The sequence below is a fragment of the Mobula hypostoma genome, chromosome 15, assembly GCF_963921235.1.
Source record: "Mobula hypostoma chromosome 15, sMobHyp1.1, whole genome shotgun sequence".
Taxonomy (NCBI): domain Eukaryota; kingdom Metazoa; phylum Chordata; class Chondrichthyes; order Myliobatiformes; family Myliobatidae; genus Mobula; species Mobula hypostoma.
Window position 1 is genome coordinate 23,439,685 of NC_086111.1, and position 15,378 is coordinate 23,455,062.

General features: G+C 40.8%; 1 protein-coding gene across 3 annotated transcripts in view; it reads right to left on the reverse strand.

Moving 5' to 3' along the window:
- The window catches only part of zmynd10 (zinc finger, MYND-type containing 10), a 54,119-nt gene that overhangs the window by 15,966 nt on the left and 22,775 nt on the right, over window positions 1-15,378 (reverse strand). For all 3 annotated transcript variants that reach the window (XM_063067847.1, XM_063067848.1, XM_063067846.1), the window contains one exon: window positions 11,336-11,508. In XM_063067847.1, the coding sequence (XP_062923917.1) occupies window positions 11,336-11,508 (173 nt within the window). The remainder of the gene's footprint in view (window positions 1-11,335; window positions 11,509-15,378) is intronic.

Below are 15,378 nucleotides of genomic sequence, written 5' to 3' on the forward strand. Positions count from 1 at the left end.
ATCCAGCAGAGAAACAGGCCCCTCGGATCAGCTCATCCATGCTGACCATGGTGCTCACCAAGCTAGTGCCATTTGCCTGCATTTCACTCATATCCCTCTAAACCTCTCTCATCCTATAGGTGAAGGACAACATTTCTTTTACAACACAATCAAAATCCTCCTCAAATCCCTCAAAGCTGCTGGACTTGTTGCTGCTGTCAAACTAGCAGAAGTGGTTAGTGTACTCTGACTGAACCCTTGTCAAGTGCAGACCACAACAAGATTAGGTACTGATGCCTGAAGATCAGTGGCCTTAGTATTAGCTCTGCAATGTCATGTGTCTAATGTATATCACTAAGAAATGTTTGCTAACTAACTAGAAGTGACCTAGTTATAGACAATAACTTCTGATTCTTTGTTCCTGATCGATCCACATGTACCACATAAAAGCAGGACCTATGTAGGGAAGGGACAAAGTAAGATATTCAACTGCCTGAAGGTGGCCACAGAGGTGCTTTCTACTCAAATCTCACCATTTACCAGGAAAAGTTTTATGTTACTGCTCTTTCTTTTCAAATCTTTTTATTGTTATATTATACAGAAAAAATAACGAGTACATTGAAGTAACAACACTTACAATGTCTCAAAAAAGACATTATCTTAGAGATTGAAAAAAAAATTGTGATAACAAAAAAAACCTACTAAGCTGAAAAGTGAGAAAAAAAAACCATTAGGTGTACAACCCCGGAGTCATGTGTCATACAAAAAGCTTCTAAAAATAAACATCAAACCGATGTGTTACTGTTTATCCACTCTGCCTTGCAGGATGCATTGCAAAGAAGTCTATTCATCAGAAAACTGAAGATTTGCAATAATTACAACTCTAAAATTATATTTATTAAACAACTGAGTACGACTGCAGAAGAATGCAATCACTATCCTGTTATATTGAAAAGTAGTCTCTTAGGAAGAAACACATCAGACTACACATTCTACAATGTAGACTTAAACCAAAGTTTGATTTGCAACCACCGGGGCACAAGTCTCTAAGTAATTGTTTATCACTTCAAGAATATATGTACAGTATAATGAATGCATACATCTCCAAAAGCAGTCAAATTTAAATTCATGTACATTCCCTTGAAAGCAATACTATGATAATGCAAGAACACAGCCGACAATGTACAAAGGTATCTCCATCTGCTGGCAATTAGTGGTCACTGCAACCACTACCACTGAAGGATGAGGAAACTTTGGGGTAGGGGATTTACATGACATTAACATTTAACTTCCCAATCTTCCCCACTCCTCTACCTTCTCTCAAACGCCTGCCAAATCTCAGATAATCTCACACTGGTTTTAATCATTAAACATAACTCAAATCCTTTTCCTTACAATTATAATCAGCAGTACCTTTAATCTCATAACCCCCAATGAGTAATTGCTTCTTTGACCTGTTCTCTCCAAGCCACAAACAGCAATGCTTCTGATATTTTCCTTCCCAATCATGAGCAGTAGTACATTGGATTCTGTTTATTTGGGACACATCGAGACCAGTATATTTTGCCCAATTAAGCAGCTGCCCCAATTAGCCAAAGTTTCATGGAAATAGTTCAAAGTACATTTATTATCAAAGTATGTCAACATATACACCCCTGAGATTTGTTTTCTTGCGGGCACATTCAGTAAATCCAAGAACTATAATCGAATCAATGAAAAAAATCACACCCAACAGGGCAGACAAATAACTAATGTGCAAAAGAAAACAAACTATGCAAATACAAAAGGCAGAAATAATAATAATAATAAATTAGCAATAGATATCAAGAACATGAGATGAAGAGCCCTTGAAAGTGAGTCCATAGGTTGTGGGAACATTTCAGTGATGGGACAAGTGTATTAAATTAACCCTACTGGTTCAAGAGCCTGATGTTTGAGTGTGAGTCCTGAGGCTCCTATACCCTTTTCCCAATGGCAGCAGTGAGATGAGAGCATGGCCTGGGTGGTGGGATCACCGATGATGGATGCTGCTTGTCTTGATAGCAATTGGTGTAGCTGTGCTCAATGGAGGTGAAGGCCTTAGCCATGATGGACTTAGCTGTATCCACTATTTTAATTTCCCATTTTTTCCGTTTTCTTTTCAAAGGCATTGGTCTTTCCATATCAGGCTGTGATGCAACCAATCAATAAACTCTCCACCACACATTAAGAGAAGTTTATTTAAGTATTAGATGTATGCTGTATCTTTGCAAACTTCTAAGGAAATCGAGGTGCTGCCATGCTTTCTTTCTTATGTGCTGGGCCCAGGACAGGTCCTTTGAAATGATAACACCAAGGAACTTAAAGTTGCTGATCCTCTCCACCTTTGATTCCCTGATGAGGACTGGCTTAAGGACCTCTGATTTCCTCCTCCTGAAGTCAATAATCAGCTCCTTGATTTTGCTGACATTGAGTGAAAGGTTGTTGTTATGGCACCACTCAGCCAGACTTTCAATCTCCCTCCTATATGCTGATTTGTCACCTTTGATTTGCCTAATAACAAAGACGTTGTCAGCAAATTTAAATATGGCATTGGAGCTGTGCTCAGCCATACAGCCATAAGGATAAAACATGTAGAGCAGGAGGCTTAACACACAGCTTTGTAGTGCACCTGTGCTTGCAGACTGTGGAGGAGATGTTGTCAATCCAAACTGACAGAGGTCTGCGAGTGAAGAAAGTGAGGGAATTGGAGAATCCAATTGCTGAAGGAGGTATTGACGCCAAGATTTTGAAGCTTATTGATTAGCTTTGATAGTATTGAATGCCAAACTGTAGCTGATGATGAGCAACCTGATGTATACATCTTTGCTGTCCAGATGTTCCAGGGTTGAGTGAGATGGTATCTGCTGTGGATCTGTTGTGCCAGCAGGCAAACTAGAGAGGATCCAAGTTGCTTCTCATCAAATGTTTATATGTTTCATCATCAACCTCTCAAAACAATTTATCACAGTGGATGTAAGTGCCACTGGGCAATAGTCACTGAGGCAAGTTATCATGTTCTTCGTAAGCACTGGTAAAAGTGAGGTCTGCTTGAAGCAGGCGGGTATCTCAGATTGGCAAAGCATGATGTTAAAGTTATCAGTGAACACTCCAGACAGTTGATCTGCACAGGTCTTTAGTTCTCAAGCAGGTACCCCATCTGGGATGGATGCTTTTTGTGGGTTCACTCTCCTGAAGGGAGAGTCCTTTGACCTGTTCTGTCTAAGCCACAAACAGCAATGCTTCTAAAGTAAGGTTCACCTCAGAGACTGAAATCAAAGAACCATTAGGGGCTGTGGGAGTTTATGAAGGTTCCTCTATGCTTTGATGGTTAAAGGAAGCACAAAAGGCATTGAGCTCATCTAGGAGCGAAGCCCTGTAGTCACCTATGTCACATTATTTCAGTTTGTAAGAGGTGATAGCATTCAAGCCCTGCCACAGCTGTTGAGCATCCTTCATTGTTTCAGGTTTAGTCCAGGATTGCCACTGTCCATAAGATGGCTTTCCAGAGACCGTACCTGAACCTCCTGTATCTTACTTGGTTGCCAGACCTGAATGCTTTTGATATGCCCTCAGCAAATTGTGGATCTCATGGTTCACCCCAGGCTTCTGGTTTGAGAAGATCCTGAGTGATTTTGTGGGGACACACTCATCTACAATTGTTTCTATAAAGTGCATGGTAACCTTGTTCTATTTATTCAGATCTACTGATAAATCCTTGAGCATGGCCCAGTCTACAACTTGAAACAATCCTGTAGCCACTCCACAGCCTCCCATGACTATCTCTCCATTGTCCTAATCTCTGGAGCTTTGTTCTTTAGTCTCTGCCTGTATGCAGGTAAGAGAAGGGCAACAAAGTGATCAGATTTTCTGAAATGCGATTTGGGCATGGAACTACATGGTTGAAAAGTAATAAAAATAGTTTCAAAAGTATGAAAGAATAACAAGTTATGTATTTAAATTAAATACAGAACAAATTAGAACATTACCAATACTATTACAGTACTATTAAGCTATTGCCGGCTGGTGGCGTAGTGGCATCAGTGCCGGACTTCGGAGTGAAGGCTCCTGAGTTCGAATCCAGCCGGCTCCCTTGCACACTTTCCATCTGTGCGGGGTTAAGCGTCAAGCTAGCAACTCGGCCTCATAAAAATAAGAAAGCCTGCTTAAAAAAAACACCACCCTGACAGCATCCTGATGACTCCACTTGGAGTAAAGGGCCCTCTTCTTCCTCTTCACTATTAAACTATGGATTAGTTCCTAATAGTTATCCAGTGTACTCTGCCGTGTTCTTTTGATTGAATGTAAATGAACAAAAAGCAACACAGACACCTAGTACAGATAATGGACTGTCTTCATACAATGCTTTCAGCTCTTGCATCCTCCAAATCTTCATTTTCATAGTAATATTCAAGATGACTGTTGATACCTTCAAATTCTTCAAAATTCCCAGTTTCTTGAAGTAGTGAAATTGTTTCGTTTTCACTCCTGGCTCTTTCTGGCGTCTCCAACACTGAATGCTTGAAACTGCAGTAACCAAACAGTTCTGAATTGTCTTACTCCTTACTTCTCACCAACTATCAGTGACAAAATCACTGCTTTTTGAACAGAAACACATGCAACTGACACTATTTAAAAATAGTTCACTCTAACCACAATGTAGTGTCCAATATCCACTGCAAGTGCACATGACTGGTGCTGATTAGAAACTGCTCAGCAAGTCTCCTGTCCCAATTAGGTAGTGTAACGTCCCTAGTAAGTGAAGGGAATTCAGGCTATTTTCAATTAGTTTTTGTTCTTTAAGAGTTGTCTCAAATAAGAGGCTTAACCAATGGCTCACTTAACCAGCATCCACCGTATTTCTAATCCCTTCCCACCCAGCCACAAGCAGCAATGCTTTTTATGGTTTTTCCTCTGACCAAAACCAGTGGCATTCTCAGGTCCTTTCCCATCCAAACACAAACAGGTGTGTTGAGCTGCATTTCCTTAGCGACCGGGTTAGGGAACTGGAGATGCAGCTCGATGATCTTCGTCTAGCCAGGGAGAGTGAGGAGGTGATAGAGAGGAGCTATGGGAGGTAGTCACACCAGGGCCTCGGGAGACAGATAAGTGGGTACCAGTCAGGAGAGGGAAGGGCAGGAGTCAGATACTAGACAGTACCCCTGTGGCTGTACCCCTCAACAATAGGTACTCCTGTTTGAGTACTGTTGGGGGGGGACGGCCTACCTGGGGGAAGCAACAGTGGCTGTGCCTCTGGCACAGAGTCTGGCCCTGCAGCTCAGAAGGGTAGGGAAAGGAAGAGGATGGCAGCAGTGATAGGGGACTCTATAGTTCGTGGGTCAGACAGGCGATTCTGTGGACACAGGAAAGAACAGATGGTAGTTTGCCTCCCAGGTGCCAGCGTTCAGGATGTTTCTGATCGCATCCAAGACATCCTGAAGTGGGAAGGAGAACAGCCAGAGGTCATGGTACATATTGGAACCAACGACATAGGTAGGAAAATGGTGGAGGTCCTAAAAGCAGACTACAGGGAGTTAGGAAGGAAGTGAGAAGCAGGACCACAAAGGTAGTCATCTCGGGATTACTGCCTGTGCCACGTGACAGTGAGTATAGGAATAGAGTGAGGTGGAGGATAAATGCGTGGCTGAGGGATTGGAGCAGGGGGCAGGGATTCAGATTTCTGGATCATCGGGACCTTTTCTGGGGCAGGAGTGACCTGTACAAACAAAACGAGTTGCACTTGAATCCCGGGGGGACCAACATCCTGGCGGGGAGGTTTGCTAAGGCTATTGGGGAGAGTTTAAACTAGAATTGCTGGGGTTTGGGAACCAAACTGAAGAGACGGAGGAAAAGGCAGTTAGCTCACAAGTAGAGAAAGCTTGGAGACAGTGTGTAAGGGAGGATAGGCAGATGATAGAGAAGGGATGCACTCAGACTGATGGTTTGAGATGTGTCTATTTTAATGCAAGGAGTATTATGAACAAAGCGGATGAGCTTACAGCATGGATCAGTACTTGAAGCTATGATGTTGTGGACTTAGATGGCTCAGGGGCAGGAATGGTTACTTCGATTGCCAGGCTTTAGATGTTTCAGAAAGGACAGGGAGGGAGGCAAAAGAGGTGGGGGCGTGGCACTGTTGATCAGAGATAGTGTCATGCCCATAGAAAAGGAGGAAGACAGGGAGGGATTGTCTACAGAGTCTCTGTGGGCAGAAGTTAGGAACAGGAAGGGTGTTTTTTTATAGACCATCCAATAGTAACAAGGACATTGAGGAGCAGATAGGGAGACAGATTCTGCAAAGGTATAATAATAACAGGGTTGTCGTGGTGGGAGATTTTAATTTCCCAAATATCGATTGACATGTCCCTAGAGCGAGGGGTTTAGATGGGGTGGAGTTTGTTAGGTGTGTTCAAGAAAGTTTTTTGACACAATATGTAGATGAGCCTACAAGAGGAGAGGCTACTTGATCTGATATTCAGAAATGAACCTGGTCAGGTGTCACATCTCTCAGTGGGAGAGCATCTTGGAGATAGTGATCACAACTCTACATTAGCATTGGAGAGGGATAGGATCAGACAAGTTAGGAAAGTGTTTAATTGGAGTAAGAGGAAATAGGAGGCTATCAGGCAGGAGCTTGGAAACATAAATTGGGAACAGATGTTCTCAGGGAAATGTACAGAAGAAATGTTCAGCGGATATTTGCGTGGAGTTCTGTATAGGTACATTTCAAGGAGACAGGGAAAGGATGGTAGGGTACAGGAACCATGGTGTACAAAGGCTGTTGTAAACCTGGTCAAGAAGAAAAGAAGAGCCTACGAAAGGTTCAAAAAGCTAGGTAATGATAGAGAGCTAGTAGATTATAAGGCTAGCAGGAAGGAGCTCAAGAAAGAAATTAGAAAAGCCAGAAGAGGCCTTGGTGGACAGGATTATGGAAAACCCCAAGGCATTCTACAAGTATGTTAAGAGCAAGAGTGTAAGATGTGAAAGAATAGGACCAATCAAGTATGACAATGGAAAAGTGTGTATGGAACCGGAGGAGATAGCAGAGGTACTTAATGAGTACTTTGCTTCAGTATTCACTACAGAAAAGGATCTTGCCGATTGTAGGGATGACTTACAGTGGGCTGAAAAGCTTGAGCTTGTAGATATTAAGAAAGAGGATGTGCAGGAGCTTTTGGAAAGCATCAAGTTGGATAAGTCACCGGGACCAGAGGAGATGTACCCCAGGCTACTGTGGGAGGTGAGGGAGGAGATTGCTGAGCCTCTGGCAATGACCTTTGCATCATCAAGGGGGACGGGAGAGGTTCTGGAGGATTGGAGGGTTGCGGATGTTGTTCCATTCTTCAAGAAAGGGAGTAGAGATAGCCCAGGAAATTATAGACCACTGAGTCTTACTTCAGGGGTTGGTAAGTTGATGGAGAAGATCCTGAGAAGCAGGATTTATGAACATTTGGAGAGGCATAATATGATTAGGAATAGCCAGCATGGCTTTGTGAAAGGCAGGTCATGTCTTACGAGCCTGATTAGATTTTTTTCAGGATGTGACTAAACACATTGATGATGGTAGAGCAGTAGATGTAGTGTATATAGATTTCAGCAAGGCATTTGACAAGGTACCCCATGCAAGGCTTATTGAGAAAGTAAGAAGGCATGGGATCCACGGGGAAATTGCTTTGTGGATCCAGAACTGTCTTGCCCACAGAAGGCAAAGGGCTGTTGTAGACAGGTCATATTCTGCATGGAGGTCGGTCACCAGTGGTGTGTCTCAGGGATCTGTTCTGGGACCCCTACTCTTCATGACCTGGATGAAGAAGTGGAGGGATGGGTTAGTAAATTTGCTGATGACACAAAGGTTGGAGGTGTTGTGGATAGTGTAGAGGGCTGTCAGAGGTTACAGCGGGACATCGATAGGATGAAAACTGGGCTAAGAAGTGGCAGATGGAGTTCAACCCAGTTAAGTGTGAGGTGGTTCATTTTGGTAGGTCAAATATGATGACAGAATATAGTATTAATGGTAAGACTCTTGGCAGTGTGGAGGATCAGAGGGATCTTGGGGTCTGAGTCCATAGGACACTCAAGGCTGCTGCACAGGTTGACTCTGTGGTTGAGAAAGCATATGGTGCATTGCCCTTCATCAATCGTGGGATTGAGTTTAGGATCTGAGAGGTAATGTTGCAGCTATATAGGACCCTGGTCAGACCCCACTTCGAGTACTGTGCTCAGTCCTGGTCGCCTCACTATAGGAAGGATGTGGAAACCATAGAAAGGGTGCAGAGGAGATTTACAAGGATGTTGCCTGGATTGGGGAGCGTGCCTTATGAGAATATATTGAGTGAACTTGGCCTTTTCTCCTTGGAGCGATGGAGGATGAGAGGTGACCTGACAGAGGTGTCAGATGATCAGAGGCATTGATCGTGTGGATAGTCAGAGGCTTTTTCCCAGGGCTGAAATGTCTAGCATGAGAAGGCATAGTTTTAAGGTGCTTGGAAGTAGGTACAGAGGAGATAACAGGGGTAAGTTTTTTTTTAGAGAATGGTGAGCGCATGGAATGGGCTGCTGGAGACGGTGGTGGAGGCGGATACGATTTTAAGAGACTCCTGGACAGATATATGGAGTTCAGAAAAATGGAGGGCTGTGGGTAACCCTAGGTAATTTCTCAGGTAAGGACATGGTTGGCACAGCTTTGTGGGCTGAAGGGCCTGTATTGTACTGTAGGTTTTCTATGCTCTAGAACTATCTTTACCTTAAAAAAACTTCTGAGTCCAATAAGCAGCCAATACAATAGCACACTACACTCCAACCCAACTATGGGCCCAGACTATATTGGCATATGACAGATTTCAGAACCTGGCCTCAGTAGAAGGAGGCTTGGTGAAACTTCCTCACTGGCATAAATGTATAATGCTATGCAACTAGTGACTAGATTCAGCAGGATAATAACTAAAGTGGTGTTTGTTCCACTGTATAAATGCTATTCCAGAGGATCATTTAGAATGCAATGGCATTTTCAGACAACAAATCTCTCATCTTCCTGTTAATTTTTTAAACATCTATCAACTAGCTTTTGGTGATCTGTCATAAGAACCTTCAAATCATAAACATGAGAAAGTGTGCAGATCCTGGAAATCCAAAGCAACCACACACAAAATGCTGGAGGAACTCCACAAGTCAGGCTGGATCTATGGAAATGAATAAACAATTGCCTTTTCAGGACGAAACCCTTCTTCAGGAGTCCTAAAGAAGGGTCTCAGCCTGAAACGTTGACTGTTTATTCATTTACATAGATGCTCTCTGACCTGCTGAGTTCCTCCAGCATTTTGTGTGTGGTTGCTTTGGATTTCCAGGATCTGCACACTTTCTCATGTTTATGATTTGAAGGTTCTTATGACAGATCACCAAAAGCTAGTTGATAGATGTTTAAAAAATTAACAGGAAGATGAGAGATTTATTGTCTGAAAATGCCATTGCATTCTAAATGATCCTCTGGAATAGCATTTATACAGTGGAACAAACACCACTTTAGTTATTATCCTGCTGAATCTAGTCACTAGTTGCATAGCATTATACATTTATGCCAGTGAGGAAGTTTCACCAAGCCTCCTTCTACTGAGGCCAGGTTCTGAAATCTGTCATATGCCAATATAGTCTGGGCCCATAGTTGGGTTGGAGTGTAGTGTGCTATTGTATTGGCTGCTTATTGGACTCAGAAGTTTTTTTAAGGTAAAGATAGTTCTAGAGCATAGAAAACCTACAGCACAATACAGGCCCTTCAGCCCACAAAGCTGTGCCAACCATGTCTCTCAGTAGTTCGCAGCTTCTCACAACTGAATAATTTTTGATGTTTCTTTTGATTGGAGAATTGTTAAAATCACCCATATTAAATTCTATTTATCATTTGCCTACACAAACAGATACTTTCCCTGATCAGATCATATTTATCCAATTTCTTGTGTCATATGATGCATTCCAGAAATTATCACACTGTTAGACCTTTTGGTTTCTAAGTTGATTATAAAGGCAGTAATTTTGAGTGGTGGTATCCCAGAATAGGACCTCAAAATGAACTCCAGTGCAATCATAGTATAATCTCTATTCCCCAACTGAAAACGAAGCTCATCACTGTTCTTTGAAACAAGATCACCAGGACAATCCAACTGGACAGTACAGGCTGGGTTACTACTCGCTCTTGCTGTTGGTGGGGCAATACAGGCAGTCACTAAGATAGCCAGATGTCGGCTATGCCTGGAGATCAAAACTAAACAGTATTGACTTGGTAGTGATTCAGTTTGAAATTTCCCAGTTCCCACCTAACAGTGTTGTGTCCTGCAGGCTGCCTTGCTTACTTTGTCCCTGGTTATGGCCCTGATGTGGAAAAAAAATCAAGTTGCACATTAACTTGAAATAGAGTGCAATATTTAAAAATGTAAAACTTCAATAATCTGTTATCCAACTATTTGAAAGTTCAGATGATTTGGCATCTGGCTCACCAGGTGAAGTGTGCTACACTTCCTTTAAACTCACTGGCGTTCTAGTTCCCACACTCTTTAATCTTACTGGATTCACCGGAAAATTTATTCTGACACTGTAACATCTAAAAATATCAATTGGAAGTGTGTTTGTATATTAATAATAACATCCAACTATCCAGAAAATCTGCCAGTCTGACACCACTGAAGTCCCATGCATGTTAGATTATTGCAGTTTTTACTGTAGTTTGGAAATATTTCCGTAAGATGTGCAACAGATGGCAACACACAAGATGTTGAAAATGCTCATTTCCGTATTGCCTTTGTGTACATTTTGATGCCGTCTTTCACTAATTTTTTCATCCTGGCAAGAGAAAATTTCCAGTTTTCTGGTTCCCTCTGGAACCCTGCCCCGTGATTCTTTTGCATTGGGAATGATTTTGATCAGACAGCATTCATTGTCTACTTTGAAGTTTATAATTCCAAAGATTATATTGCACTTGTATGCTTCAAACATGGTTTATTGTTAAGCCTTGCAGGTTAGAAACCAAGGCATATTTCCTTTTTCCTAGTTCAGACTGATTGAAGCAGTTGATTTTTACCCTTATAATGTTTGAAATCAGTAAATTCAGCACAAATCATCGATTGAATTGGAAGTTGCAATGACCAATGTAACTCAGTCATTGACAGGATAATTGTGGATAAAACATCCAATATGGATATCATAAAAAAGGGAGTAAAGCAAGTAAAGAATTTACAGAGGGGGAGAAAAGACAATTAGCTTAGTAAAACTTTGAGGAAACTTCCATACAAAACTTTCTTATAAACTGATAAACTGAAATTGGCAGACAGAACCTTCTGATAAACTATACCTTAAGCAACTGTGTTTTGTTGAAGTTGTTGAAATCATAACTCTGCTGGCATTCAGGCCTCAGCAATAGGTTGAACAATGCAATCCAGACCTGTCCATCCAGCTTGGTTATTTTCAGCTGATCCTCCACGGGTACTGTGTACCACTTCCCATCAGCATATTTCTGCAATTCACCTATTGCGACACAAATAGATCCAAAGAAGTGCAAGGTAGTTTTGTAAAGATCCAAAAGTCTGAAGTTAACTATTTTGTGAATTACCAGAGAAATACATTGGACAAAACATTAATTAATTCTTGTCCTGGGGATGAACTAAGAGAGTTGTAAGACAGATAAAGAAAATAATTCTGGCTAGTACGAAAGGGTACAGTTTTAAGGTGCTTGGAAGTAGGTACAGAGGAGATGTCAGGGGTAATTTTTTTTTAAAACGCAGAGTGTGGTGAATGCGTGGAATGGGCTGCCGGCGGCAGTGGTGGAGGCAGATACGATAGGGTCTTTTAAAAGACTCCCAGACAGGTACATGGAGCTCAGAAAAATAGAGGGCTATAGGTAACCCTAGGTAATTTCTTTCTTTTCTTTCTTTATTCATCTTTTTGTTGATTTAAACAAACAAGAGGAGAATGATCTCAAATATATATATATATATATATATATCAATAACAATACAGACCAAGATTAAGATAGACATTATCAAAATCACACATATTGTTAAGCTAGCATAAAATATATCATTAAAAAAACAGCAATTCTCCTCTTATCAGTTCATGAAGAGGAAAGAAAAAAACTTTGAATTTTAAATGAAGAAAAAAAACCCACTACACTACATTAAAAAAAAACAAAAAAAAAGGGACTGGGCAGTCCATTTTGAGGATACGATCAAAAAAAGAAAGAATTTCTGATCAAATCTAAAACTTCGAAAAAAAATTGAAAGAGTAATAAATCAAATTAAATGAAAATATTGAATAAAAGGTCGCCAGATTTGCTCAGATTTAAAGGATGTATCAAATGTCTGACTTCTTATTTTCTCTAAACTTAAACAGGACATAATGGAGGAGAGCCACCCTAGGTAATTTCTAAGGCAAGGACATGTTCGGCACAGCTTTGTGGGCCGAAGGGCCTGTATTGTGTTGTAGGTTTTCTATGTTTCAAATTGCCTTTCATAGATCACTTGTGAACCAGAATAATTTATTACAGCTCTGAGTTCATTAACCCGAATTAGCAGGCGAGTCAAATAAGGAATTTGGTTCTTTAGAACATCGATGAGCACAGCATAGGAACATAACCTGCATCCCATCATGTCAGTGCCAAACATGAGGCTAATGTAGTTTAATCCATCTATTTGCATATGGTCTACATCCCTCAATTCCTTGTCTATTCATGAGTCTGTCTAAATTTATCTTAAATGTTGCTCTCATATCTATTTCTACCTCCTGCCCTGGAAGCATGATCCAGGCACCTCCCACTCTCTTTAAAACAAAAAACTTACCTCCTTTCAAACCTCTCCCCCTCACATTAAATCAACACTATTTAGTATTGCTATTTTCACCCATGGAAATAAAAGGTTCTGCCATATATTACATACTTTCTTCTGGCATTTGACCTCCCAAAATGCATCACTTCTAACTTGCCAGTTCTCCACCCTAGTTTCCAACTTATCTACAGTATATTCTGCTGAATCCTTTGACAACCTTACTCACTATGTACAACTCCACGAATTTTCTTGCCATCTGCAAACTTACTAATTGGACCACCTACATTTTTATCTAAAATGTTTTATATATATATTCCAAGCAACAGAGCTCCCAAAACGCCACTGGTCACAGACTTCCAGTCAGAAAAATACCCCTCAACCATTTGTCTTCTATGATCAAGCCAATGTACCAACTCATCATGGATCTTATTAACTTAATCTTCTGACCAGCTTAATAATAAAGACTTTGTCAAGTGCTTTACCAAAGTCCATGAAGATAACATCCACTACCCTACCCTCATTAATCATTTTCATCTCCTCAAAAAACTCAATGAAAATAATGAGACAGGACCGGCTCTACACAAAGCCTTTCATCCCTAATATACCCATGCTTTTCCAAATGCAAGTAATTCCTGTCCCTAATAATCTTCTTCAATGATAACAGTGCAAATTTTATTACAAGTAAAACAATTTTTTTTTAAACTTAGCTTTTAAAAAGCCAGTTTGGCTTATGTAAATAAATAGAAAATTTCATATTTATTAACACCACTGATTCAGCTACTGTTTTAAAAACATTCATTTTTGTTCAGTTGCAGAACTGCAGCGATTATAAAATTTTAAAACCAGAACAGGGCACAAGATGCAAACACGAAGAAATCTGCCAAAGCTGGAAATTCAAGCAACACACAAAGTTGCTGGTGAACGCAGCAGGCCAGGCAGCATCTCTAGGAAGAGGTACATTTGACGTTTCGGGCCGAGACTCTTCGTCAGGACTAACTGAAAGAACAGCTAGTAAGAGATTTGAGAGGGGGAGGGGGCAATCCAAAATATAGGAGAAATATAGGGCACAAAATGTAGTTTAATCTGTGTTTCATTAATTGAATCAACATTAATAATACATATCCAGATGGTTCTATAGGTAAAAGCAGCTAGGGGATTTGTATTGAATTAGATTAATGATATCAATTGCTCATGGGGCAGTGAAAGGATTAATAAGTCAATGTAGTTTCACAAAAGCTAGATTAGTCTTTTATATTTTAAGCCTAAGGAAATAAATACAAGATTAAGCACCACATAGCTCCTTAAAAGCTCTGTTCAACTAATGGATCATTTCCCTTTTTCAATTCCAGACTCGTTGAGGCCAATATTTCATCAGGATTTCTGAATAACTTTTATTTCATTGATAGAGTGATTGCCACTTTTAGTGATTTAAATCCAAATCCCTCTAGTCCATCAGAAAATGCTGTTGGTTCACTGGTCGGGCTGTTTAAAAGCAAAAGACTAAGTATTATGGGTCAGTTGGACTATCACCATGGTAGGCAAACTGATAGAGGAAAAAGTCTGGATAAATCACTTAGAAAACATAGAAAGTAATCAAAAATAGTCAAAAGGACACATTATGGAAAAGCCATATACCGTTCCTCAATTCCCCCACTGGCTGAGTGTTGCTCTGTTTCCCACCACTACCCCTTCCATTCTAGTTTACAATTGTTTATTAATTATTGCAGCAATATTTTTATTCAGTTATAGGATGTGGCTATTATCGCCAGGGTCAGCAGATAAGGCCTAATACACAATGCAATTGAGAATTACAGAAATTTTGGAGCATTAAAGGAGCTCATGTGGTCTATTGAATTTGTTCTGACACAACCAAGAACAATTATGCTTGTCTCACTCAGCTACCATTTCCTCATAGCTCTGAAAATATTTGAGACTCAAATGAAAGGTAGAATTTTTCCTATTTATTTTCAATAACAAAAAAACTAAAGATTATGTTTGAAATTGCTCTACCTCTGTGGCACATTTGGCGTCATTTTACTTATTTGGTGCAATTAAAATTTAATATTTACTACAGCTCGGAGAATGTGAGAGTAAGGCATCACGCATGTGCAGGAAGTATGTGCGAAGAAAGTACAAGGGCATAAGCGGGTAAGTCAGGGCAAAAGGAAGGGAAGCACATTGAAGAGCAGCATTTCAAGGCTTTAGAGCAAGATTTCTCAATCGGGGTTCCGCGGAACCCTCGAGTTCCATGAGAGGTCATGAGGGGTTCTGCAAGAGATTGTGATAAAAAAACATTGTTTTTTGAACTTCGCGCAAAATGCGATGCTGCACTCGCAGTGGTAGTAGTGACCAAGCAGCCACATTAGCAATCGCATGAGAGGTCTCTCAGTCCAGTATGGCAGTGCGCTGTAGGACCATGCTTTCTTAGTTGAGTCCATTCTCAGTTTTTGATGCGAGATAGGGGAGGCCATTGATAATTGGTGAGTGCTGTATTGCACGGAAGAAAGGACGGTAGTTGCCTGAAGTGCATTTTCCGAGCATTGAATGGACTCACCCAAGGGCTGTGACGTCAGCC